Here is a 27,326-nt window from a genome sequence, read left to right as displayed (position 1 = left end):
TGAGTGAGTTCTTGAGTGAGCGAGGTATCATAATCAGGCGATTCCAGCATTTGAAAATGAAAAACAAAGAACAGTACAAAAAACGTTCAGCGGCTCCAATAACTTAAGTTCATGTAGAAGAAGGAAAGTCAGGTTAAAGCTAAAATGATTCATTACATGACACCTAATGCTGTTGTGAAACATTTATAGCAAAACTATTAATATATCTGCTCTTAAAATTTCTCACGAATGAGGGAGTGAGTGAGTATGATTTGATTAAAGCTTTTTTGAACGGTATACCATTTATATCACGGCAGGTCATCTAAATAGGAGAGGAAAGCCGGAAGTGACGTTTACAACTTTGATCCCACATGATCAGATGTTCATAAGTGTCTTCAATTATCGATATGAACTCTCGCTTAATGTTACGAGACCGACATTTGCTTGACGCACTAAATCTGCGTGGCCTCTATTTTCAATTTTCATTAAAGTTGAAAGGTCATGTCCTGTAGCCACGAGTCCTATGTTTTCTATAAATTGTCAGGTATTATAAGATTTGGGCCACACACGGGGATATTCACTGAGAAGGTTCAGTTTCTGTTGTGTTGCGATCTTACAGTCAAGAATGACCCTAGTTGTGCACTTGTTCGTGTGTTTAGCTGCCCTGGCGTGCCTCGGCCATGCATTGGGTGAGTGACTTTTATACTGCATATATCCGGGGAACTGTCATGGAATTCAATATCGTGGAGTGCCATGTTGAAGGCTTAGTCATAACGAAGTTAGGTTTAAGTTACACTGTATACAGGATTTATTTAGTTTTCATATCATGTGTTTATAACATGATAAAAAATAAAACTTTGTTTTCATGTTTTACTTTAGGAGGTTGATAAAACTGCGCAGCCAGCTTGAAAGCTAAGTAGATTCTAAATATATCTGATAAAATTATAGAAATGTATCATTTATGTTTCACATATGATAAATTTAAAATAACATTTTGATTTGAAGAATTATTCGTACAGAACTGGCCGATTTTAAAGTTATTGTATCGCTCACAATACATACACAGCAATGCTTTTCAGTTTGCAAATTCTTTGTTTGTAATGCTAAATTTGTAATGTCTTCCCAACAACTGTATATATTCGTGAACTTGAACATGTTTATCAGTATATATGTCTGATGTCGGACGACACACCAACAAGCTAACAAATTCTTTTAATTTTTTTATTATTATTTTGTATATATTTGCTCATTTACTATTTAACATCGTACTCAGCAATGTGGCGTTGATTGTTGCTTGTGAAGGTCTTGAAATCTATATTGACAGGGAACTGGACAAGTGGCTATATACTATGTTGCACCGGTATTGCACTGTGACTGCAATATACACAGACATCGTATGTCATGAAGGAAGGGTGTATAATAAGTTTGAATAAGTGTCTACGTATTGTCATAAATTAATCATCACACTGTCTCTATGAAAACGTCTTCTTGATACGTATAGCATTGTTTAAAATATACCTAAACCTTGCAAAATAATTAAAATTATTATTATTATTATTATTATTATTATTATTATTATTATAAAACGACATTCATTCCGGAATTCAGCAAGTTATAATTATAATTAAATTCGTCATTGAAGGAAGGGTTGAATATAATAGTTTGAATAAGTGCTCATATTTTCTCATCGAAATCTGTATTGACAGGGAACTGGACAGTGGCCTGAAGCACTGTAGACTGCAATATACACAGTCGTATGTTGCACCGTATTGTCATAAATTAATCATGTCTCTATGAAAACGTCTTCTTGATACGTATAACATTGTTTAAAATATACCTAAACCTTGCAAAAATATTATTATTATTATTATTATTATTATTATTATTATTATTATTATTATTATTATAAAAACGACATTCATTCCGGAATTCAGAAGTTATAATTATAATTAAATTCGTCATTGAAGGAAGGGTTTATAATAGTTTGAATAAGTGCTCATATTTTCTCATCGTCCGACTCCATCACACGATTGTCAAAGCTATGAAGCGTGGATCATTAAATGTCGCCAATCACACTGATTGCGGTCAGCTCTGTGAAGCAGTCACCAGTATAGTGCCCCGGATACAATTTTATCCTCATCAACGTTTGGACATGGAATATAAGTGACTGTTTAACATCCGTCAATTTATTCTCATTATACTTGGTAGGGATTGGGACAGTGTTAGTGTGGGCGTTGCTCTCTCCTTTAACCTTTCACTTCCTGTACAATTATACTTAATTGTCCCCCCTCTTGTTCTCTGCTATATTCAGGATGGGAGAGTTAACGCCAAACCCATATTTAACCTGTATGACGGACTGTTCATAAGCGAGTCAGAACCTGACAAACCCGTGATTGATATCACGAGCAACATTCAATACCGTCACGATACGACAACCAGGCAATCAAATTAGCGAGGCTGAACATCCAATCTATGTTGTCGCCTCGTGTAGGAAGGGTCATTTATAATCTGTAATCGCCACTCCGTGAAATAGTGAGTGAATATGTTGTTTGACCCAATATTGAATTAACGTTGATGACCGTTACTTCGTTTTGAACACGAATTATTCAAGTAATTATCGGTCGTATTTTTCAAAGGTGTTTCAAGGCTTCATTCAAGCCTAACGCCGAAATACGTGCACTAAGCCATATGTCCTTCAACTGAGTGAAATTTACTGTATTTACCCAGTAGTAAATGGGTACCCGGCAGAACGGGAGGGAAATACGAAATCCAGAACTTTCTGTGGTATTTAACAGGCTATTTGGTTTGTGTTCTCCTCAAAGAGCTGAGGCTTAAGTTGGAACAGGGTATAGTCCTGGCAGGCTCTGTCACCACGCGTGTCAGGACATAGAAGTTTCCAGACTATTACAAGTAGTGTTTGAACCACCAAAATCAGTTTCATGAATTTGAACCCTATTGTTACTATCAGTTTCGGTAATGTAGGCCAAGAATAGTTCAAATATTCCGTAAATTTGTCTTCATCGCGGATAAGTTCAAATTATGTAATTTAAGCCATAAAATTAACATATGTAATTTGCGAGACCGACAGGACACAGATTTACTGTGTCTAGCTTTTTAAACGTAGTACATAATGTGTCAGATTTGACTGACAGACTGACTGAGTTTAGTTTTACGCCGCTTTTAGCAATATTCCAGCAATATCACGGCGGGGGACACCAGAAATGGGCTTAACACATTGTACCCATGTGGGGAATCGAACCCGGGTCTTCGGCGTGACGAGCCAACGCTTTAACCACTAGGCTACCCCACCGCCCCTGTGTCAGATTTGAACTAGTTGTGCGCAATAATTAATTAGTTATTTCATCTGTAACCAACAACCACAGAAGTCTGTTTTGGTTTGGTTTGTTGTTTAACGCCGCACTCAATAATTTTCCAGCTATATGGAGGCAGTCTGTAAATAATCGAGTCTCGACCAGACAAACCAGTGATCAACACCATGAGCATCGATCTACTCAAATGGGATATGATGACATGTGTCAACCAGGTCAGCGAGCCTGATCACCCGATCCCGTTAGTCGCCTCTTACGCCGGATCTTCACGGGTCCAACCACTGGAGAGAAAGCTACATATGAACATACCGACAATATGCATATGTGTGTAGGACAGATGCCGCATAGTATGAGTGTATGGACAGTATGTCAGTATGTCAGACAGTATGTCAGTATGTCAGACAGTTTGTCATTATGTCAGACAGTATGTCAGTATGTCAGACAGTATGTCAGTATGTCAGACAGTATGTCAGTATGGTTTGATCCGGTCATGTTTCAGCCAGGGGACAATAGAGGACACTGGTGGGATTAAAACCCGGATCGTTTGCGTCACGGGCAAAACCTTTACTTGGTAATCACATCTGGTCTTTCCTTGCATGATATGTGCTGATCTTTGTCGAAATTTTATAATCAGCTTCTGTTTTACTTTTCATTAGGCGCAGAGGACAACTCAGAGGAGATCGATGGTCATGTTCAAGAAATGATTCATAGGTAAGGAATACAATAAAACAACTTTTTATCTCTCGCAGCAGGGTTTTAGAATGGACTCCGTCCGTCCATCCGTCAGTCCGTCCATGCGTGCGTCCGTCCGTGCAAATGCATATTTTCCGGAGCAGAACATAAAAACCGTCCAATATTTCTTCAGCAAACTTGGCACATAGATAGGTCTGGTGGTGAAGTTGTGCATTTGGGTAGTTTTGGATTTCTGAATAAAATATGTTTGCGTTTCGCTGGCCAATTGACTTTGACTGAAATTGGTGGTAGTGCTCCTTTCCGGTACAGAACTTTAAATCAATTCAATACTCTCTTTGTGGGTGGGCCGCCTCCGTGGTGTAGTGGCTAGAGCGTCCGCCCGGAGAGCGGAAGGTCGCGGGTTGGATCCCCGACCGCTTCATACCAAAAGACGTTAAAATATGGTACTTGTTGGTCCCTGCCTGGCGCTCGGCATTAATGGGTACAACACGGACTGGTCGGCTCGGAGTCAGTATAATGTGTCTGAGTGGGGTATTCATGCTTCACTGCGGCATGGTATCTCAGTGGGCTAGCACAATAAAACCAGCTTCAGTCTGGGCTAGTACAAGCAGCCGCACATACACACACACACACGCATGCACGTCGACATATGAGCGAAATATTCTCCAGCGCGACGTTAAACCCAATTTCACCTCACCTCACCTCACCTCACCTCTTTGTGGGTATCCAAAAACCTAATGACAAAACATAAACAGTACCGCTCTATTTCCAGTATCAACATTACTGAGGTACGTCAAAACGTACATTTGATACAGTCATAACTTGTTGACATATGCATGAAGAGTATTTTACCATTGCGGGGAATATTGATGACTTTGTCTACTTGTTGTTCTTTTTCAACGCGTAATTATTTCTTGGGAATTTTACGACTCTTATGCCAGTTTCTTATATCAGATTCTTACGCAGGATATAAAACAATTTCTCAACAGCACCAAAACAATAAGACAATTATACATAAACCGTTGATCATATATTGAAACGGAAAACTGACTGAAATTGTTGTTCAATTACCAAAATGTTCATCAATCGTAGAACTGTCCTCTCGCATAACAAGGTCCACGAATATCAGTTAATTATTCAACAGTATCATTATCACTGCCGCCTGCGCGTCATCAGTTTTGACAACGTCACTGCATCTTGTGCAGCCTAACATACTATCGAACCACTTTGAGATGCTGTAAATAAGGTCACACACTGCAGCAAAATCTTACTGAGCACAGATACTAGAACACATTCTCCCTGAATATTGTAGAAAAGAAAGAAATATATATCAACATTATATACTGGATTTTAGTTGATGCATGTCTGCAAGTCTTGCGAACAACCAATCACTTATAGCATGGAGCATATATCAATACCGATATTAGACTACATTTAAACTTTGTATGCAAGTACTCCTTGTGATGAGATGGGATATGCATGGATTTGAAGTTTTCCATTTTCCCCATTTTTGCATTAGTTTGGTGCGTTTATGTGAAACTGGTTCTTGAGAGGTGATGAACTGTGGAACAAACGAAACTATACTTCTCAGTTGATATTATCATATATTTCATGTATATCTATCTATAAAATCTATATCTATACATCTATAAAATATCTAAAGTAAGACTTAGTCAGCACTTAATGAATACTTATCTTCACTAGTGTAGGGAGAAGGCGACCATGCGTGGTGCACCTGTGCCAAATCCCTTTGTTCCTTTTGGACAATGAAATATGTTATACAGTACTCTCCTAGTGTACTGTGATGTCACTTGCATTGTGACGTCATAACTCAGTAATGACGTCATAGTGACGACGTCATAGTCCTAACTGACAGTTCACCTGATGAAGGGACCTGGAATGGTCTCGAAACGTTGTGAGAGAAATTTAAAAAGAAGTTTAATCCATAAAAAATATCTTGGACATCAATGTACAACTTCTAAATGCCATTGAAAGACATCATGAAATATGTTAGCAACAAATACATATTAGTCTTATGCGTCTCTTCCTCTGTTAGCTGAACATACAATTCTAAACATGTTTAAACCCTAACTCACATAGTTTTGTAGTTTGGTTTAAACACAATTTGTGATTGTATATACGATATGGTATAACGGTTAGACGGCCGAACACCTCCGTTCGATGTAGTTCCCTCCCCTTGGTCATGCTAGGATACTATACCTTTAGAATCACAAATTCATCCTAATCATAATCCCCTGTTTATAACACCGCAACCGTGGGTTTCACCAAAGTGGAAAACGTCCCTACGTACGACTGTCGTCCGAGGCGGTACATGGATTTGGAGAACATGATATTAATGATCGCGTATATTCTTAGCGTGAATATGTGGGACGCCTCTCATGATGTCAATCACTGGGAAAGAAGCTGAAAAATTGTTTAAAGCGGTATTGAACCCCAAATGGGGTGGTGTGTGGTCATGTGCATAGAGCCCAGGTCACAAATCAGTTAAAGTAAAGCAACGTTGGTCACTTGAATGGGTGTCCGTGTTTGGCAGTTTGAGTCTTGAGACTTTCTAGGACTTCAGTCCTGCCTCACAATGAAGCACACGTGGCACATGTGGTCTCACCCAGGGCAAGTTGTCTCAGTTTACCTTGCAGTGAATGGGTACCCGGTGGGATAAGCCATATGACTGATACCGTTCTAGGGCCTGACATACAACTTGGGTTAACCAGGGTAATAATGTGTCTGCGCCATGAGTATGCACACGTGCGTGGATACAGGTGCTTTATAAATAGTTATTATGATTATTATGATTATATTATTAAATGTTTTTCATAGTCGTGAAATTAACCAACTAACCTCTGATTGATTCTCTTTTTCAGTATACGCTGGGCCGCTAAAAGAGCGACTGACGGGGACGTCAGGAACGTCAAATACGCCAAACGTGATCGGCAGCTGCTCGGTTTTGGGGGCCGATGTGGGGTTATAAACGAATGGTGTTCTGCCTGGGCCACCCACTGTTGTGAACCATTCATTTGCAGGTATAAGAGTTGGACTCATGTTTTCTCCAGGACTGGGGGACGCTGCGCCTAGAAACTGACGTCAACTTAATAAAGATTCAGATAGACAATTACAAAGTGAATACAATTGTGTCTGTTATTTTATACCAATAAAATTGCTTAAACAGCAATAATAACTCAGTATTTGACAGTTTACATTATTTTAAGAGGTTTGGGACATTTCAGGGTGCCATGTGATTATTTTGGCTATTCGTTGCGTTGTCTTCGGCGCCGCAATTAGCAATAAAGAGTCCTGATCCTTATGTACGCCAGCTACCTGAGAATGTGTATTCACGGTTCGCCATGATTATGTGCTTAGGTTTGTCTGCACCAAATCTATGCTCGTGGATTTCACAAAACGCGTAAGACAAGCATTACTTCGGGGTTTCCTCCCACTTTTAGCTGACCCACATTGATATTCATCAAGTACTATTCAATCACCAATCACACTAAATATACCAAGAAGGGGAACGGATGTCTGCATGCAGTCCTTTAGGAGCCAGAAACCGCTGGTCGTTCATCCGAATCCCCGTTTATCCCTAATCACGATATTAGGCCAACAATCTCTGTCAATCGTGCTGGCGAAATCTGAGGTAATATTCTAAGAGTTGCACCTCTGCGGACAGTCCTCCAGTATCAAGCTGGCGTACTCCTTTAAAGCTGAAATTATATCCAAGCCCCGTCTTACTCACTCGATATTGCTGGAATATTGCTAAAAGCGTCGTAAAACCATACTCACTCGCTCACCCACTCACTCTCACTCTCACTCTCGGTCTCACTCACACTCACTCACTCACCCTCACTCACTCACTAACCACTCACTCTCACTCTCACTCTCACTCACACTCACTCTCTCTCACTCACTCACTCACTCACTCTCACTCTCCACTCACTCACTCTCACACTCCACTCACTCACTCACACTCTCACTCACACTCACACTCACTCACTCACTCACTCACACTCACACTCACTCACACCACTCACTCACTCACTCACAATCCTCACTCCTCACACTCTCACTCCACTCTCTCTCACTCTCACTCTCACTCACACTCTCACACTCTACTCACTCACTCTCACTCACTCTCACTCACACTCTCACACTCACACTCACACTCACTCACTCACTCACTCACTCACTCACTCTCACACTCACTCCACTCACTCCTCACACACTCACTCACACTCTCACTCACCTCACTCACTCACTCCTCCTCTCACTCCACTCACTCACTCACTCACTCACTCACTCACCTCACTCACTCACCACTCACTCACACTCACTCACTCACTCACTCACTCTCTCACTCACTCACTCTCACTCACACACACACTCACACTCACACTCACTCACTCCTCACTCTCACTCACTCACTCCACTCACTCACTCACCTCCTCTCACTCACAATCACTCCTCACTCACTCACACTCTCACTCTCGCTCTCACTCTCACTCACTCACTCACTCACTCTATAGTTGCGAAGTACACAACGAGGTTCGATTCCCCACTGGGTGCAATACCTAATCATTACAGATTACCACAGTGTTTTGCAGCAGAGAGAGTAGTTGAGAGCACAAGACCTGCCATAAAGGGAGTCGAAACTCATCAATCTCCCAGCGTGGATTCCACGACGGCTTGGATATTGAACAATGTGAAGTCTGCATATTTGCTGCCAGCATCAAGATCTTCAACCGAGGCGGCTCAACTCAGACTCTTGCGCCACAGTTGACGCTCATTACATGAACGTAAAGGCCAAGATGGCATTCCCCAATTACATTTGAAGTCGTGTTGCTAATCATCCCCATAACATGGACTTGAATAATTCAGACATGCGTCACTGCAAATGCCAGAATGCAATAATTTTAGATTCAATATTCGTCACCATTCGTGGTGTATATGCAGATATATGTGACACATTAATTTTTCCAGCACTGGTGTTTTTGAACGGCTTGACATATACCGAGTAACAAGCGTCACTGTACATCCTTCTGTGTTACCGTGCATCACCTGACATCACTGTACATCATTCAGATTCACCGTACATCACCTAACGTAACTATACATAACTCTGTATCGCTGTACACCACCTAACGTCTGTATTGCTGTACATCACCTAACGTCACTGTCACTGTTCATCCTGTCTGCATCACTGTACATGACCTAATGTCACTGTTCATCACCTGACGTCACTGTACATCACTCAGCACCACTGTACATCACTCTGCATCACTGTACATGACCTAATGTCACTGTTCATCACCTGGTGCCACTGTACATCACCTAACGTCACTGTACATCCATCTGCATCACTGTTCATCACCTAACGTCACTGTGCATCACCTAACGTCACTGTTCATCACTCAACATCTCTGTACATCACCTGACGTCACTGTACATCACTCTGTATTGCCGTGCATTACCTAACGTCACTGTACATCCTTCGGTGTCACCGTGCATCACCTGACGTCACTGTACATCACTCTCTAACAACACTCTGTATCACTGAACGTCACCTAACGTCAGTGTACATAGATCTGCATCACTGTACATCATTCAGATTCACCGTACACCACCTAACGTCACTATTCATCACACTGTATTGCTGTACACCACCTAACGTCACTGTACATAAATCGACATCACTGTACATCACCTAACGTCACTATACATCACTCTACATCACTGTACATCACCTAACGTCACTGTACATAGATCGGCATCACTATATATCACCTAACGTCACTGTACAACCATCTTCATTATCATTATTATTATTATTATAGGATTTTTATATAGCGAACATATCCACGAAACTACTGTAGCTCAAGGCGCTGGTATTTTTTCCCTCGATCATTAGATGTCAATCTCAACAGCACATCGTATTTTCACTCAACTCACTGGGGAGTATACAACTCTTGCTGCTGCGCACCGAGTTATTGTGGCTTTCTCATCCTAACGAGGTACCCATTCACAACTGGGTGGACTGGGACACATAGTCACAGTTCTTTGTCAAAGTTCACTGCACGTTGCTGTTCCCGCAACTAGGTGTTTGCACGTATTCATGTGGCCACCATCTGATCATATACCAACGGATCCGTGGGTACTTTTAAGTGCACAGGGTTGTGTACTTTACACTAGGGGTTGTGACAACACGGAAAGAGTCAGCACACAAAGTTGTCTCTAAGGTTTTTACACTCGGTCACAGGTGGGCTCGACCCCGGCACCTCAACCTCGCTGGATCACTAGCCTGGCGCCTTAGCCAGCTCGCCCACCGGGTCCCCACTATACACTATACATTACCTAACGTCAGTGTACATCACTCTGCATCACTATACATCACCTAACGTCACTGTACATCACTCTGCATCACTATACATCACCTAACGTCACTGTACATATATCGGAATCACTGTACATCATTCAGATTCACCGTACATCACCTAACGTCACTGTACATCACCTATCGTCACCGTACATCACCTAACGTCACTTTACATTACCTAACGTCACTGTACATCACCTAACGTCACTGTACATCACTCTGCATCACTGCACATGACCTAATGTCACTGTTCATCACCTAACGTCACTGTGCATCACCTAACGTCACTGTACATCACTCAGCATCACTGTGCATCACCTGACGTCACTGTACATCCTTCTGTGTCACCGTGCATCACCTGACGTCACTGTACATCACTCTGTATCACTCTACGTCACCTAACGTCAGTGTACATGGATCTGCATCACTGTACATCATTCAGATTCACTGTACACCACCTAACGTCACTATTCGTCACGCTGCATCACTGTACATCACCTAACGTCACTTTTCATCACGCTGCATCACTGTACATCACCTAACGTTACTGTACATCACTCTGCATCACTATACATCACCTAACGTCACTGTACATCACCTAATGTCACTGTGCATCCCCCTGTATCACAATATATCACCTAACGTCACTTTGCATCAGTATGTATCGCTGCACATCAGGTAGTAGTACTGTACATGCCTCTAACACATGACATGGCATGTATATCCCTCTGTCTTACTTGCATGGCGTGATATCACTGGACACCCCTTTGTACCACTGTACATCACTGGACACCCCTTTGTACCACCGTACATCTGTGGGCATTTACACATGTGAAATTGACATGATAAATGATAACCTCTGATATATTGTCGTTAACGGTGAATAAATACATCAACTATTGACGCGACGTTTCGCTATTATATCATTATCATGAGTGTCCAAATTACAGAAGGTTATACAACAAATCATTACCGCGGCATGTAGTCTATGAGTGGATTAAAATCTAAAAAACTTTACTCGGAAAAAAATGTGTCATTCAGATATGTATACACATTTGTCCAAGTACCGTCAAAGAGTTGAACGTTAATGAGGCAACGATTGAATACCAGCGCCATGTTTAAATGCTAGCGTGTTTACGTCGTTCAGTCATACCTTGAAAGGTCACCGATACTTATGAATCATGAAATTATCTTTCGCAGGAATAACTGAATATGTATGTCACACTGGCAGTGTAAATCACATTCACTTTCCAATTCGATCTAAGACGGTCGACCTCACCGAAAACAAGATGAAATGTACCGCTCTATTGGCAGTTGTTGCAATCAGCTGTTTCTTGACACGTAAGTAACATTCTACTGACATACATCACGAGAAGGTTGACAATGTGTATTTCGCTGTATGCTATATTCTCGGCATGTTCCTTTGACTCACTGACTGACTGACTGAGTATATTTTTACGCCGTTTTTAGCAATATTCCAGCAATATCACGGCGGGGGACACCACAAATGGGGCTCACAAATTGTACCCATGTGGGGAATCGAACCCGGGCCTTCGGCGTGACGAGCGAACGCTTTAACCACTAGGCTACCCCACCGCCCCTGTTCCTTTGACACCTTGATATGGGTATGTAGAAGTTTCAACATGTGGAAGGTTTGGGAGGTATCCCATGTTATTTTCAGCATGCAAAATGTTTGAGTTTATTAATGCAAAGGTTTTTATCAGAAATTCTAATTCTGATTGAAATTTCAATGTTCGCATTTTATTACGATAAATCAAATTAATAAAGAAAAGATCCTATTATTGTGGTTACCAAAGAGTGAGTGAGTGAGTGAGTGAGAAAGTGAGTTTATTTTTGTTTTTTAGCAATATTCCATCAATATCCGGGCGGAAAGACTACAACTGAGCTACACTCATTGTACTCATACCAAAGAGATGAACGTGTATGGCACTGTGTTAATTGTGTTTATATCCTGACTGTATTGAACGTTAAAGGCGACGCAACTAGTTCCTTAGAGTTACGTCCCTTAAGCGTACCAGGACCCGACGCTCGAGGCCTTTATCCGCCTTAATTGTGGATTATCAGCTTCATGTCAGTGTTCATAGGTTTGTTTCACCAAGATATAAACCACCTTTCCAACAACATGAAGTTGCCAGAACGTGTACTTGAAAACGCCTTATGTAGCCCTACTTTCCACCTCATCTGCAGAATGTGATGAAAATATAATTGCTGTGTGAATATTTCTTGCACTTAACTCTTCTGACACAAAACTAAACAATCACATTGAAAGGTTACTCCCACAGATCGGACACCTCCTTAGGAGGTCAGGACATCTTCGACCCGTGAAGGTCCGGGTTGGAATATTGGCCTTCAGTAACCCATGCTTGTCGTAAGAGGCGACAGGCTCGCTTACTTGGTTGACACATTTCATCCGTTTCCAATTGCGTAGATCGATGCTCATGCTGTTGATCACTGGATTGTCTTGTCCAGACTCGATTATTTACAGACCGCCGCCATATAGCTGGAATATTGCTGAGTGCGGTGTAAAACTTAACTCACTCACTCACTCCCTCAGGACATCTTCACTTAAGCTTGTCTCAGGGAATCCTTATCGAGCAGTCATCATCCAGTAATTTGAAAGACGGTTGAGATCTGGAGCAAATCTGATGTTAGCTTTCTAAAACAAATTGGCTTCTTTTTTCAGTTGCAATGTCTCGATTCGGACATTTCGATATTTGAAAAATATACTTGCCTATGAACTCAGTACATACCCCATAGTACACATAATTTTATGAAGATGGCATGGCGCGGCTGAACAGCAGGGTGTCTGTAGACGGGACATTTTGGTTTTTCTTGTCAGATACGCTGATTAGATTTGGCGCCCTGAATGCTTAGATTGCTCCAACCGAGATTTCAGAAGCTCGGCTGTTAAGAAAATTCAACTTGCGTAACTTTCTAAGGTGGTATCATCAGATCTTGAGGCTGGGGGGTATGGTGCCTCGTATGGTCATTATAAGTAAAACAACGTGCAGACACATCGATGTTGTGTGATAATCACTCTTCAGATTTAGTGTGAGTTTTGTGTTTGTATTTCTCCTAATGGGAAAGTGGGGTAGCCTAGTGGTTAAGGCGTTCGTCACGGCGATGACCCGAGTTCGATTCATACATGGGTACAATTTCTAGAGTCATCAATCGTGATATTGCTGGAATATTACTAAAATCAGCGTAAAACCAAACTCACTCACTCCAAACATACTGTACCATTAAAAAAGAAGTTATAAATAAACAAATACGGTTTTCATATTCACACTTTTGTTCGCCTGAATACATGCAGGTAACTGGACAAAAATGAGGCGATTTTCGCGTTTCCCTAAATCTAACTACATGTATCTCTGTATCATCAGTACTCTGTGTCGTCGTCGTTCTGTGTATCAATCAACATTATCAACAATGGCGTTGAATGTTAAGTTTCTATCAGGCATACGCTGTTTTATAATGTTCACAGTTAATAATAATGGCGTTGAATGTTAGGTTTCTATCAGGCATACGCTCTTTTATAACGTTCATAGTTAATAACAATGGCGTTGAATGTTAAGTTTCTATCAGGCATACGCTCTTCAGAATGTTCATGGCGTTAACAATGAATGTTAAGTTTCTATCAGGCATACGCTGTTTCTATCAGGCATACGCTCTTCACAGTTAATAACAATGGCGTTGAATGTTAGGTTTCTATCAGGCATACGCTCTTTTATAATGTTCATAGTTAATAACAATGGCGTTGAATGTTAAGTTTCTATCAGGCATACGCTCTTTTATAATGTTCATAGTTAATAACAATGGCGTTGAATGTTAAGTTTCTATCAGGCATACGCTCTTTTATAATGTTCATAGTTAATAACAATGAATGTTCATCAGTTAATGTTCACAGTTAATAACAATGGCGTTGAATGCGTTGAATGTTAAGTTAACAATGGCTATCATCAGGCATACGCTCTTTTAATGTTCACAGTTAATAACAATAATGGCGTTGAATGTTAAGTTTCTATCAGGCGTTGAATGTTAAGTTTCTATCAGGCATACGCTCTTTCAGTATGTTCACAGTTAATAACAACGGCGTTGAATGTTAAGTTTCTATCAGGCATACGCTCTTTTAGAATGTTTACAGTTAATAACAACGGCATTGAATGTTAAGTTTCTATCAGGCATACGCTCTTTTATAACGTTCATAGTTAATAATAATGGCGTTGAATGTTACGTTTCTATCAGGCATACGCTCTTATAACGTTCATAGTTAATAATAACGGCATTGAATGTTAAGTTTCTATCAGGCATACGCTCTTTTATAATGTTCATAGTTAATAATAATGGCGTTGAATGTTAAGTTTCTATCAGGCATACGCTCTTTTATAACGTTCATAGTTAATAACAATGGCGTTGAATGTTAGGTTTCTATCAGGCATACGCTCTTTCAGAATGTTCACAGTTAATAACAACGGCGTTGAATGTTAAGTTTCTATCAGGCATACACTCTTTTATAATGTTCATAGTTAATAATAATGGCGTTGAATGTTAGGTTTCTATCAGGCATACGCTCTTTTGTAATGTTTACAGTTAATAATAATGGCGTTGAATGTCAGGTTTCTATCAGGCATACGCTCTTTTATAATGTTCATAGTTAATAATAATGGCGTTGAATGTTAAGTTTCTATCAGGCATACGCTCTTTTATAATGTTCATAGTTAATAACAATGGCGTTGAATGTTAGGTTTATATCAGGCATACGCTCTTTTATAATGTTCATAGTTAATAATAATGGCGTTGAATGTTAGGTTTCTATCAGACATACGCTCTTTTATAATGTTCACAGTTGATAATAATGGCGTTGAATGTTAAGTTTCTATCAGGCATACGCTCTTTTATAATGTTCATAGTTAATAACAACTTTCAAGTATAAAGGTCCCTTTTATATTCAAATGGTGTGCTATGCTTGAAATATTAAACCAAAGATGTTTATTACAATTGTTGCTCTGAGCATTATGAAGGAAACACGAAATATTATGGGTTGTCCTATCGGATTAGGTGTTAATCAACTCAGACTATCGCAGACCATGTAAACGATGACTTCAAACTGAACCGAGTTAGACCTTTAGGTCGAGTTGTTTCTTCACATTTGATACTTGTCGTTAAGTGCCACATGTAACAATATTCAAACTATATCATAGACGATGGGCTCCGAAAACTGGTGGGTGAAAGCATGAGCAGTGCTCTACTGTGTAGGAATACAATGAGAGACAATCACCCAGTCGTCTCAAGTGGCAATGTCAGGTGGGAACGGAAGACATATTCCGTCCCAGTCTAATGGGGTTGTGAGAGTGAGTGAGTGAGTGAGTATGGTTTTACGCCGCTTTTAGTAATATTCCAGCAATATCACGGCGGGGGACACCAGAAATGGGCTTCACACATTGTACTCGTGTGGGGAATCGAACCCGGGTCTTCGGCGTGCCGGGCTAATGCTTTAACCACTAGGCCCCCGAGGTTGTGAGATCACTCTCCAGTTACTTGTCGTTACTGTACTATTTCTCCTTTTATTTAGAGGCAGAAGGGGCCAGTGTCCCTGGGGTTCTGAAGAAGGAGAAGACCGTACGAGAAGCTCAGGATGAACTACAAGACCAGCTCCTTCAGCTGATTGATGCGTGAGCTTAACATCATGTTTCTGTATTTTCTTAATTCTAAATCATTTTTTAAAATGTATTTTAAAGAAAGCGTAAAACACATTTACTTACAAAAGTTCTATGCAGAATATAATGTTGCTATATAATAATCTGCGTATGTTAACGTTGCGTTACGTTTGTTTATCAGGGTTAACACTGCTGAAGGCGAGGTAGATGGCCCGGACAACCGACGGGACGTAGAATGGCCCTGGGAGACTCCCTGTGCTCCGGTAATGGCAAACTGCAGCTTCTCGGGCCCCTACTGCTGTGGGGACATGACCTGTTTCAGACGCGGGCTACAGTGGAGCGGCGAGTGCAGGGTAGTCATTGAGGAGGGAACCGTTCCCCCATTGCGGGGCACTGATTGAACAACAAAAATCATTTGCGTTTAAAAACATTTAAACTTATCTCGACTTAGTTGTTATGGCCTTTGTCATTGTCACTGTACTACTTTCTGCATGAACTGGATTCCACACGATACTACGGTGATCTTTCCAACGTGTCTAGGTGAAATAAATTAGATGCACTGACGAAGAGTTTAGTTATTTGTTTGTGGTCAATAGCACAGTGATAAGCGCGTTTGCTTCAGATTCTCAGCGGTTTTCCGTACCCATGTACACAATGATCTGTGAGCATTCGGTAGTTTTTGTCTTTCTCTTCTACAAGACTTGCTCCAAGGCTGTACAGAATGAAAAGTTCATGGATATGTCGTAATTCTATCCTTGTAATATACTCATGCCAATAATGGTTGTCACCCCCTCCCCACCCCAACCCCACACACACCTCACACCCCCACCCCCTCTCCAATTAAAACAATTGAAGGGGTGACAACCATTATTGGCATGAGTATATTCGGCCAGTCTAGATACACATACAGTAGAATTAAAGTGACAAAACCACTGGACCAAGCTCAAAGAGTACGGTTACTCTAGAGGGAAGTTACTCTGTTTTGTTATATCTGTCCAGAAACTATTCTCCTTCTCCCGTCATTATGTAGTTATCCCTGTAGTTATCCCTCACGGGAACATTTTGGTGAGATGCACTAACAATAACATGGATCGCAAAATGTAGAAGAAGAGTTAGTTAAATACCAGGCTCCTTATAGACGTCTTGCTAAATACAGTGAAGGGGGAAAATTGTTATACACTTTATGGAATAACACAGCTGATATATATGAAGACCTATCCTGACTATTTCGACGTATTTAGCAGATTCGAGGTCAAGTAAGATTTCTCTTTACACACATTTCTTAAAATATTGTTTCCATCAACACATATTGATTCACCGGAGACGTAGCCTTATTCCGTTCAGTATGACTTGACCTTGCAAATTATTTGACGTATGGAAAGAAAACTAATGAAAACAACCAATTATTTTTTGGCCAGTTTTCTCTATACCTTCCTAAGATCTAAACACTATATCCTAGAACACTACATCCCTACATATTTTTTATATTTTTCACCACAAAATCCGCTAACCTGTTAATATGAATGTCGAACTTAAAGATACAATGTCCTTTTCGCCAGTGAAAGAAATCAATTTCGCCAGTATGATGCCATTTTCGTTTGCTGACAAGGCCTTTAACTGTGTTCTTCCTGTCTAGCAGCCGTATAATCAGAAAAGGTAGCAGCAATTGTATAGTTTCTCTCAATACCATAGCTATGTGCTCACTTACCACACAGTTATATCTTACTGTATGCAAACGGGTGTACGTATTGACACGTTTGGCCTCACTCGACACACTTACACGTTTTAATACATTACAATTTGCTTTGTGTCCGACTGAGCGTCTTCGAGTTTTATGTCTTTGAGAATGCCATCCATATCAGTCAATGATATCGATTGAGTGAATATTAATAGTGTTTCAGATACACAACCTCGGGATTGGGGTTAACGTACAAAGAAACAATACCATGTCGAATCTGAGATTCGAACCTATCTCATAGGCTTCTGACACAGCGACTCACAGGGGCCACCAAGTCTCTATCAATACACATCTAAATGTTATATATCGTTATATTATTAGGTTTTATGGAGTTATATTTCAAACTTGGACTTAACCAATTCCCCGATCAGGAGATAATGTCTGTAACTTGAAACCATGTGGCCACATCCGTATATAAATAAAGACATAAAAAAATATAATACATAAATATGTACATGTAATATGCATTCGACATCGTAGCGCTATTTTTATGCAATTGTCAAATTCCTTCTCTTTACTGTAACAAAAATGTCACAAATCAAATCATAACTTTCAGCTGTTTATGCCAACTTCGACATTTTAAGGTTTAACTTATTATGTCATTTTCTCCCCTCTGCAGTAAGGAGAACAATAATGGCCCAATTGTGTTAATCACTGTGACGATTTGGGGCATCAACAACTCTCCAGGTGGGGAGTCTGAGATGTGTTTGGCCTTGAAACTGGTCCATAATATGTAAATCCACAATATTCAAGCTGTATCACTTTGGAAAGCAAATACATGCATTTGGGTCGTACAAACCTGTGACTCTGAGTGAGTAAGTGAGTGAGTGAGTATGGTTTTACGCCGCTTTTAATAATATTCCAGCAATATCGCGGACACCAGAAATGGGAATCGGTGCGGAATGGTGCGGAATCGATCCCGGGTCTTCGGCGTGACGAGCGAGTAAGTGAGTAAGTGAGTTTAATTTTACGCCGCATTTAGCAATATTCCATCAATATCACGGCGGGGGACACCAGAAATGGGCTTCACACATTGTACCCATGTGGGGTATCGAACCCGGGTCTTCGGCGTGACGAGCGAACGCTTTAACCACTGGGCTACCCCACCGCCCCACCTGTGACTGTAAACATCAGCAACGACGACTACGACACGCAACGAGAACTACGACACGCAATCGACACAGCAAACAAACCTGATCTTTTATCGTCTCTTCTTAAGATGGAGACGGGAAGTTGGGTCCATAGTTTTAGATACCACAAAACAAAACAAAACAAAAAACACCACAAAATGTTTCATTTGTGAAAAATGGTCCCTCGGCAGAAAGCATCAAACAAAACCCCAAGGATTTTGTTAAGAACACCATTTGAATAAACGTCTTCCTTTTACAGTCAAATTAGTGTCTAATTGTCTGTAATGACATTCGTGAGGGTTAAAGTGTGTAACAGTAATAACCAAGAGCATCCCTGTACCGCGAAACCTCGATAATCCGGATTGTATTTGGCCCCAATTACGTTGTTTGAATTGTGTAATATTGTACAATGCCTGTTTTTAAAAATCCTTTATGAGTCGATAATGAAATAAAAGATGTCAAAAGCAATTCCTCCCTTCGCGATGCAGGGACAGTTTGTGAACATTTAGGTGCCAAGGGGGTTTTCAGTTCGTCCGAACAGTATCATCCCTGGTAAAGTGGTCCTGGAGCTCAGAGTCCGGATAACGGGTTCTAGATTAACGGGGTTTCACTATTTTGATGAGGCTTCAGTGTACAATGTCACATTATTTATGATTCGTGCCACCAGTGTATGACCCTCTGTAAAACTGTTTGTTATCATGATAATAATTTTAATAATATTACAGTTTATTGAAGGCTAACAAATAAAACCCAATGGCGTCAAGGCTTACAGTAACACGTGACCAAGGTAACAACGAAGTTTATTTTTGTTCATAAACAATATCACGGTTTTATTGAATCCTAAGAAATGAAGTAATAACTATGGAATACTGTAAGGGACATTCTCGCAATCTCGCATTCTCGCACTTTTGGCATTTTTAGCTTGTTTCCAAAGGACGAGATCGCGAGAATGCGAGATCGCGAGAATGTCCCTTACAGTATTCCATAAATAACGGAGTTCTTTTGCTGTTATAATTACCGCTAAGTACTTGAATAAAAGAAACTTTCACCAACAATAGCATTTGGGATTAAGTAGCTCTTTTGAAAAATACATTTGATGTCTAGTATTAAGTGGCAATCCCCACTTACCTGTGTTGATTGAGACTTTGCCATCGTTTCTTTTCTCACTATCTTGTGGTTTCACTTCTAACGATTTATTCAGATAAAATAGATTTAAATGAAAACTGTCAAATACAGAAAAGAAAAACATCACGTAGTAAGCAATTGAACCTTTTAGTACAGAAGGTCAAGCTAAGTACCTGGTTCGATTCTTAAAATGAGAACATGTACAGTTCATGAAGTGAATTCAAGGTCCTTGGTGATATCTCTGATACATTCAAGCATCACTTACTCAAAATGAATACACTGCAGAGAGAAACGAAAATAACATCAGCAGAATTCTGTGTTCATTTCGATTCTATATATGACAAATATTGCACTAATAAAGACTACAACGATCTTGTCTTAATGAAACAGGCATTGAAACATCCCTATCATGTTTTCCTCCCAAATGACTTGTTATATGATGGTTTTAACACCTTCAAACTTTTGCGTGCCTGGTTTGGTGGTGCTCACTGGCCCACGGGCAAACTGTAGCGCAAATAGGGTTGCGCAACACAGAGAAAATGACCAGTCTTCCTATATGAGAGCGTAGCGTATAGGAAGACTGGTCATTTTCTCTGTGTTGCGCAACACTATTTGTGCTACAGTTTGCCTGAGGCTGACCTTACACTCATATTTAATAAGTATATTTCAACACATGCACGAACGTTGAAAATTTACCAATGTATGCACCTTTAATGTCATATCCATTTGAAAAATACAGCCTAATTATGTTAATTAGAGATAGGGGAATACCGTGACCTATCCAAGTTGTTCACCCCTAACCTCAAATTGACGACATCCGCTTAAATGTCACGAGCTGTCACGTGATTTGCAACCCCCACTGGTCCTGAACCAGGCCTCGGCGAAATATGGTTATATATTCTGATCGGTCGGTGCGAGACATTACTACAGGATTTGAACATCTCTGAACATGGGGCGTTTGGTGTTAGCAGCAGCGTGTGTCCTTGGACTGGTGTGCATCGCGAATGCAGCAGCACGTATGTATAACGTTGCAGCATGTGAATACAATGTGAATACGATATGCACTGTATTGTACAATTTTCGGAAAATAATCTTATTGGTTGCAGCGATGGTTGACAATGTGTTAGACGAGGATATTTCTGAGGTGCAATCGTCACGTTCTTAGCATCTGGGCATGAAACGTAATACATGCATATACTGAATTCAAAAAGAAAGTATACATCCATGTTAGATGGTTGTTGAATTAATATGCTAAAATGGTTATTGATGAATTTGATTCGCGTATCAAAGTTGTGTGTTGTACATTAGGTTTCAACGACTTTAATTCTTTAATTTGGTATGCTAGCTATGTATACTGTCAATCCTTACTGCAGCGAATACCCTACTTGTCAAAGGACATGTGTCGTTTTCATAATGTCATTGATCATCTTGTTCACGATCTTGTGCATAGGTATATACTCATTATTCAGGAAAGACACATCGCTGCGAATGTCTGCTCGTGGTTAATATACTTTCATGTTACGAGACCTTTGCCATCAGTTTAACCAAACATAAACTTACAAAGGACGTAGCGTTCAACAGTCTTTTCTAAGTAGAAACTGCGTCTGGGTATGCATAAATCGTCATCATGTCTTCTGTGCTCACAGTATTGACCACCAGTTTGCGTTACTTAAACTCTGTTCTTTACGTGGTCGTCATTCGCCCATTCTCAGCCAACACTCTGTTCTAACAAGGAATTCTTCTGTTTCAGCCAGAGCCGGAAATTTATCGCCTTTATTCCCGTTCCAGTTTTTGAAACGCTCCCTGAGTGAGAGTGAGCGACAAGCTCGAGAAAGCAATGACAGACTCCAGGAAGAGATTCAAAATGTCGTTGAAAAGTAAGAATAATGTTTACTCGATTCAAAGTTATTGACATCCATCCCTACTCTATGCCTTTGTCCGTCCCACAATCGGTTCCCTGTATCTCGATGTTTCTAGGTGATATTCATATCCCATTCAGGAAGATTCGGGGCGGTCGGGTAGCTTAGTGGTTAAAGTGTTCGCTCTTCACGCCGAACACCCGGGTTCGATTTCCAATGGGTGGAACCCATGTATGGTGTCCCCCGTCGTTATATTACTGAAATATTGCTAAAAGCGGCATAAAACCATACTCACTCACTCACCCTCACAACCCCATTAGACTGGGACGGAATATTTCCTCCGTTCCCACCTGACATTGCCGCTTGAGACGACTGGGTGATTGTCTCTCATTGTAATCCTACACAGTAGAGTACAGTTCATGCTTTCGTTCAAGGCTAATATTTGGTGAGGTGAGGTGAAATTGGGTTTAACGTCGTGCTTGAGAATATTTCGCTCATATAACGACGTGCATGCGTGTGTATGTGTATGTGCGGCTGCTTGTACTAGCCCAGACTGAAGCTGGTTTTATAGTGCTAGCCCACTGAGATACCATGACGCAGTGAAGCATGAATACCCCACTCAGACACATTATACTGACTCCGAGCCGACCAGTCCTTGTTGTACCCATTAATGCCGAGGGCCAGGCAGGGACCAACAAGTACCATATTTTAACGTCTTTTGGTATGACGCGGTCGGGGATCGAACCCGCGACCTTCCGCTCTCCGGGCGGACGCTCTAACCAGTACACCACGGAGGCGGTCTAATATTTGGTACACCCATAGGACTTCGTCAGACCCCTCCGTGAATCATGGGTAGTTACCCTCTTGGCCTTATAACATATATGTGAATAACGATCACCACCACATATGGAATCCCAGCTTGTTTTAGAAAAACAGCAACGCGACAATGTCCCTTCGAAGGTTCCATAATCATACCTGAATTACATGGGTATACAGATATATTGCCAGAACCTTTCGTGCAATGATGAAAAGCGTTGGAAAGAAGAACCTCGCTAAGCTGCAATCAAAACTAACTCTCCAATTCACACGTGAATAAAGTCCATTTCTCCTTAGAGATAATTTTTCAATTATGATCAGCAACAACATTCCAGAAGGCAGCCCTGAAATGAACGCAGATACTGTGTCATGTTACCATGTTGTTCAGTTTGTCGACCTCATGTTCTGGTTGTCATACATCACTGGGAGCGGTGGGTAGCCTAGTGGTTAAAGGCGTTCGCTCGTCACGCCGAACATCCCGGTCGGAACCTCCACACGGGCACAATGTGCGAAGCCCATTTCGGGTGTCCCCCGCTGTGATATTGCTGGAATATTGCTAGAAGCGGCGTAAAACCATACTCACTCACTAATATATCACGGGTGGCCTAGTGATCTTGGTCCATGTGCAAGGTCCCGCTTAATCTGTCATCCAGCCTTGCTGTAATACTAAAACCACATTTTTCTTGGGTTCAGGTTAAATCATTTACTGCAGTGGGGCCTTGTTTTAATTTAATTTCCATCACAATTTACCCAAGATCGGGGTTAGAATTAGTCTTCAGCATTCCATGCTTGTCGTAAGAGGCGACTAACGGGATCTGGTGGTCAGATCACACTATTGATCCTGCTAACGAAGATCTGAGAACATACCTTTTAAATATACGTGACGTCAGAGCGACCTTGACCGACCAAGTATCAAGATGCCAGCATTATCCCATCGGAGAGCAGCTAGAGCTGTAAAAAATATTTTGATAAAGTTGCACTATCAAACCTGAACAAAAGAAAATTCTGGAATGCATAACAGATGCATAGCAGTACCTCCTATGGGCTTCCGTCCAAATGCTGAACCCACTGAAATGAGAGATCTCTCCCGTAACAGTCGTTCAGAATTCCTCGCGTTAACAAATTTCGAGGTTGCCTATTCAGGAAATACATTCCGACTGTCTTTTTCCTGACCTGGTAAGCGAAGCTCTGATTGATCGTCTGAAATGTCGTGATACCTGATGAGATGTCCTCACTTCCTTTTTAAAAGCCGTAGCGAGAACTTAGATCTGATTTTAATGACTTTTTCGGGAACGCCATGAATGAGGTCTTTCGACTAAATTCAATCTTGAGTCAAGCAATGAGCTTATAAACTGATGTACGAAATAACTTAGTATACACATTTGGTGCTTGGGTTAATTTTCAAAAGAAAATATGCCTTTTTATGATTTCCAAGTCACAAACATTAACAGGTTCGGGTTGTTGTCTCAGTGAAACATCTCAGTGTGTATTTAGACAGTTGAAAATGCAGAAACAGGTAATGCTGTCTCTAACTCCTGCCTCCATCCCGGCTAACAATTTCACGTTGTCTCAACGTTATTCTGTGGACTCCCATTTACGTTGTCACAACGCTGACACAACGTTATTCTGTGGACTCCCATTTATGCTGTCACAACGCTGACACAACGTTATTCTGTGACTCCCATTTACGCTCCCACAACGTTGACACAACGTTATTCTGTGACTCCCATTTATGCTGTCACAACGCTGACACAACGTTATTCTGTGGACTCCCATTTACGCTGCCATAACGTTGACAGAACGTTATTCTGTGGACTCCCATTTACGTTGTCACAACGTTGACACAACGTTATTCTGTGGACACCCATTTACGCTGCCACAACGTTGACACAACGTTATTCTGTGGACTCCCATTTATGCTGTCACAACGTTGACAGAACGTTATTCTGTGGACTCCCATTTACGCTGTCACAACGTTGTGACCTGACGCTGCACAGTGACGTGATATTAACGTTGTCAGTAAGAAGGGAAAATACTTCCGTTTATCTGTGGATGGTAATCATCTAATATAACAGGTACAAAATGCACTACAGTCTTATTTTCTTCAGAAATTACGAATAATTCGATGTCACTCTTCAATGTGAGACGTCGCATCAATGTTAACGTTTCAGAAACGATTAAAAATAACGTTGTGAAATAGTCCATACACATCGTTTTGACAAACGTATATGCTGTAACGTTGTGAAATAACGTTATAAAATGATGTAATACTAACGTTGTGTTAAGATGTTACCAATCTACAACCTTCCTGGGACAGTTAGCTGGGACTACGTCACAAATCTTGGCACCATCAGGCAATGTCTTGCAGAGGACACCTGCAGAACCTTGGCCAGACTTGGTTAGTCTGATGCTGTTCAGCCTTGTACAGCCGAACGTTCTAGCAATGTGGCAATATAAGCCCCTATCTGCGACATTCTAATGGTTCGTTCTCGTTCTGCAGCATATAATCTTGGCATTTTGATGAGTGCCTTTAACAAGATTGGTGGGTAGGTTGGTTGGTTGTTTAACGCCGCACTCAGCAATATTCCTGCTATATGGCGGCGGTCTGTAATAATTGAGTCTGGACCAGACAATCCAGTGATCAACAGCATGAGCATCGATGTACGCAGTTGGGATACGATGACATGTGTCAATCAAGTCAGCGAGCCTGACCACCCGATCCCGTTAGTCGCCCCTTACGACAAGCATGGGTTACTGAAGATCAATTGTAACCCGGATTTTTACGAGTCTTATGTTTGTGACTTCATAATCAAAACACTTGTTTGTTTGTTTGTGTGTTTTTGGGGGGTGTTTTTTGTTTTTTGTTGTTGTTTTGTTTTGTTTGTTGTTGTTGTTGTTTTTTTGGGGGGGGTTTTGCTTGTTTCTGTTCTTGTTTTTTGTTCATTTGGCTGTTTTGGTTTTTTTGAAACAATACGCAAACGCGTATAGATAACGTTCATACATTTTAGCCAGAAAAGTGAAACACTATCCTAGCTGTCGGTTTCCTTCTTGAAGTCTTGATGTATATTGAAAATAACATATATGCATTTTACTCCAGGATCTCCGCTGCCGCCAGATCAGATTCCGACCTGAGCCGCCGTGAAAATGTTGCGTTTGGGTTGGGCGGCACTTGTGGTAATTACAACGACTCCTGCAGTTACGCGAAGACCCACTGTTGCGGGGAGTTGACATGCACTCGCGATAGATGGTACCATGTTAGGGGTGTGTGTATGTGAGAATCCACGCTGACAAGATATATCTCTGATCAAATTACCTTCCGACAAATGGTGAAGTGAAATCAAGAAATAAATTGTTTCCACATCGAATCATTGTTGTTCTTACTTGTAGAGACGGACCCCATTCAAAATGTTTTTATTCCAGTTCCTTCATCATTCAATAGTCCCGTGGTACTAAGACAAGTTCCTGAAAGACTGACTGACTGAGTTTAGTTTTACGCCGCTTTTAGCAATATTCCAGCAATATCACGGCGGGGGACACCAGAAATGGGCTTCACACATTGTGCCCATGTGGGAATCGAACCCGGGTCTTCGGCGTAACGAGTTCCTGAGAGAAACGTTACCCATAACGTTTGTCATAAGAGCCGACGAATGTTGATGGGGTGCTTGAACTGTGTTACCCTGTGTGACATCAACCACATGTTTGCCTAACAAAGAATTTATTATTTATTGCAAGTCGGTGTCATAGAGCTACAAAATTGCTGACTGCGGCGTAAAAGACCACTCGCTCACATCGTCATTCGGCGTAGAGACCGTTTGTGGATTTCTACATAGGAGAACGTTTAAATATCCTACTTGTGTGGTGTGTGGCCCTGTGCATAGAGCTCAGGTCCCAAATCAGTTGAAGTTAAGCAACGTTGAGCACGGAGAGTCCTTGGATGGGTGACCGTGTTTGGCAGCTTGACGCCTGAGAGTATCTAAGACTTCAGTCCTGCACCTCAACGATGCACATGTCATGTGGTCTCACCTTAGGCAAGTGAGCTTGTTCAAAATTGCCTTTGTTCACGAAGCAGAAAATGGGTACCCGGTGGGATAAGCCATGTGACTATAACCTTCTAGCGCCTCACAGGCAGCTTGGCTATACGGGGTAATAATATTCAGAATGTTAGCGCCATAAACATTCACCCAGTGAATGGAGTTTAGCGCTTTATAAATAGTATTATTATTATTAGTAGTAATTTATCAACGTGATTCTAAGACGACGACGACGACGACGACGATGATGATGATGGCGGTGTTGATGATGATGATGATGATGGCGGTGGTGATGATGATGATGAGTGATGATGATGATGATGATGATGATGATGATGATGATGATGATGATGATGATGGCGTTGATGATGGCGTTGATGATGACGATGGTGATGATACCATTATAACCATCGTTCACTCTCGACAGGTGGAGTCAGATACTTCTGTGAAACTTTACAAACATCATAGTCACTAGTAATCAGTCTGACTTTTCGCAGAACGACATTTCCTTTTCATAAAAGGTCATGACGATTGCAACACCGTAATAGTCGACAGGAAGTCAT

At 41.1% G+C, this 27,326-nt stretch overlaps 3 protein-coding genes across 3 annotated transcripts; all 3 read left to right on the top strand.

Moving 5' to 3' along the window:
• The first annotated feature begins 450 nt into the window (after positions 1-450).
• LOC124271694 lies at positions 451-7,204 on the top strand. The gene is made up of 3 exons (XM_046706854.1): positions 451-668; positions 3,965-4,019; positions 6,884-7,204. The coding sequence occupies exons 1-3, from the start codon at positions 605-607 to the stop codon at positions 7,092-7,094; spliced, it is 330 nt and encodes a 109-aa protein (XP_046562810.1). The 5' UTR covers positions 451-604; the 3' UTR covers positions 7,095-7,204.
• A 4,374-nt stretch (positions 7,205-11,578) lies between these two features.
• LOC124271693 lies at positions 11,579-16,626 on the top strand. Its single transcript, XM_046706853.1, has 3 exons — positions 11,579-11,727; positions 15,980-16,079; positions 16,246-16,626. Exons 1-3 carry the CDS (start codon positions 11,676-11,678, stop codon positions 16,463-16,465), a joined length of 372 nt encoding a protein of 123 aa, XP_046562809.1. The 5' UTR covers positions 11,579-11,675; the 3' UTR covers positions 16,466-16,626.
• Positions 16,627-20,916: 4,290 nt separating this feature from the next.
• On the top strand, positions 20,917-26,097 carry LOC124271697. Its single transcript, XM_046706858.1, has 3 exons — positions 20,917-21,073; positions 21,808-21,934; positions 25,830-26,097. Exons 1-3 carry the CDS (start codon positions 21,007-21,009, stop codon positions 26,005-26,007), a joined length of 372 nt encoding a protein of 123 aa, XP_046562814.1. The 5' UTR covers positions 20,917-21,006; the 3' UTR covers positions 26,008-26,097.
• The last annotated feature ends 1,229 nt before the right edge of the window (positions 26,098-27,326 follow it).

Source organism: Haliotis rubra, unplaced genomic scaffold, assembly GCF_003918875.1.
Source record: "Haliotis rubra isolate DU_JTF1 unplaced genomic scaffold, ASM391887v1 Scf1623, whole genome shotgun sequence".
In the NCBI taxonomy this organism is placed as follows: domain Eukaryota; kingdom Metazoa; phylum Mollusca; class Gastropoda; order Lepetellida; family Haliotidae; genus Haliotis; species Haliotis rubra.
The sequence above is the reverse complement of the archived record's forward strand: the minus strand, read 5'-3'. Positions and strand labels throughout refer to the sequence as shown.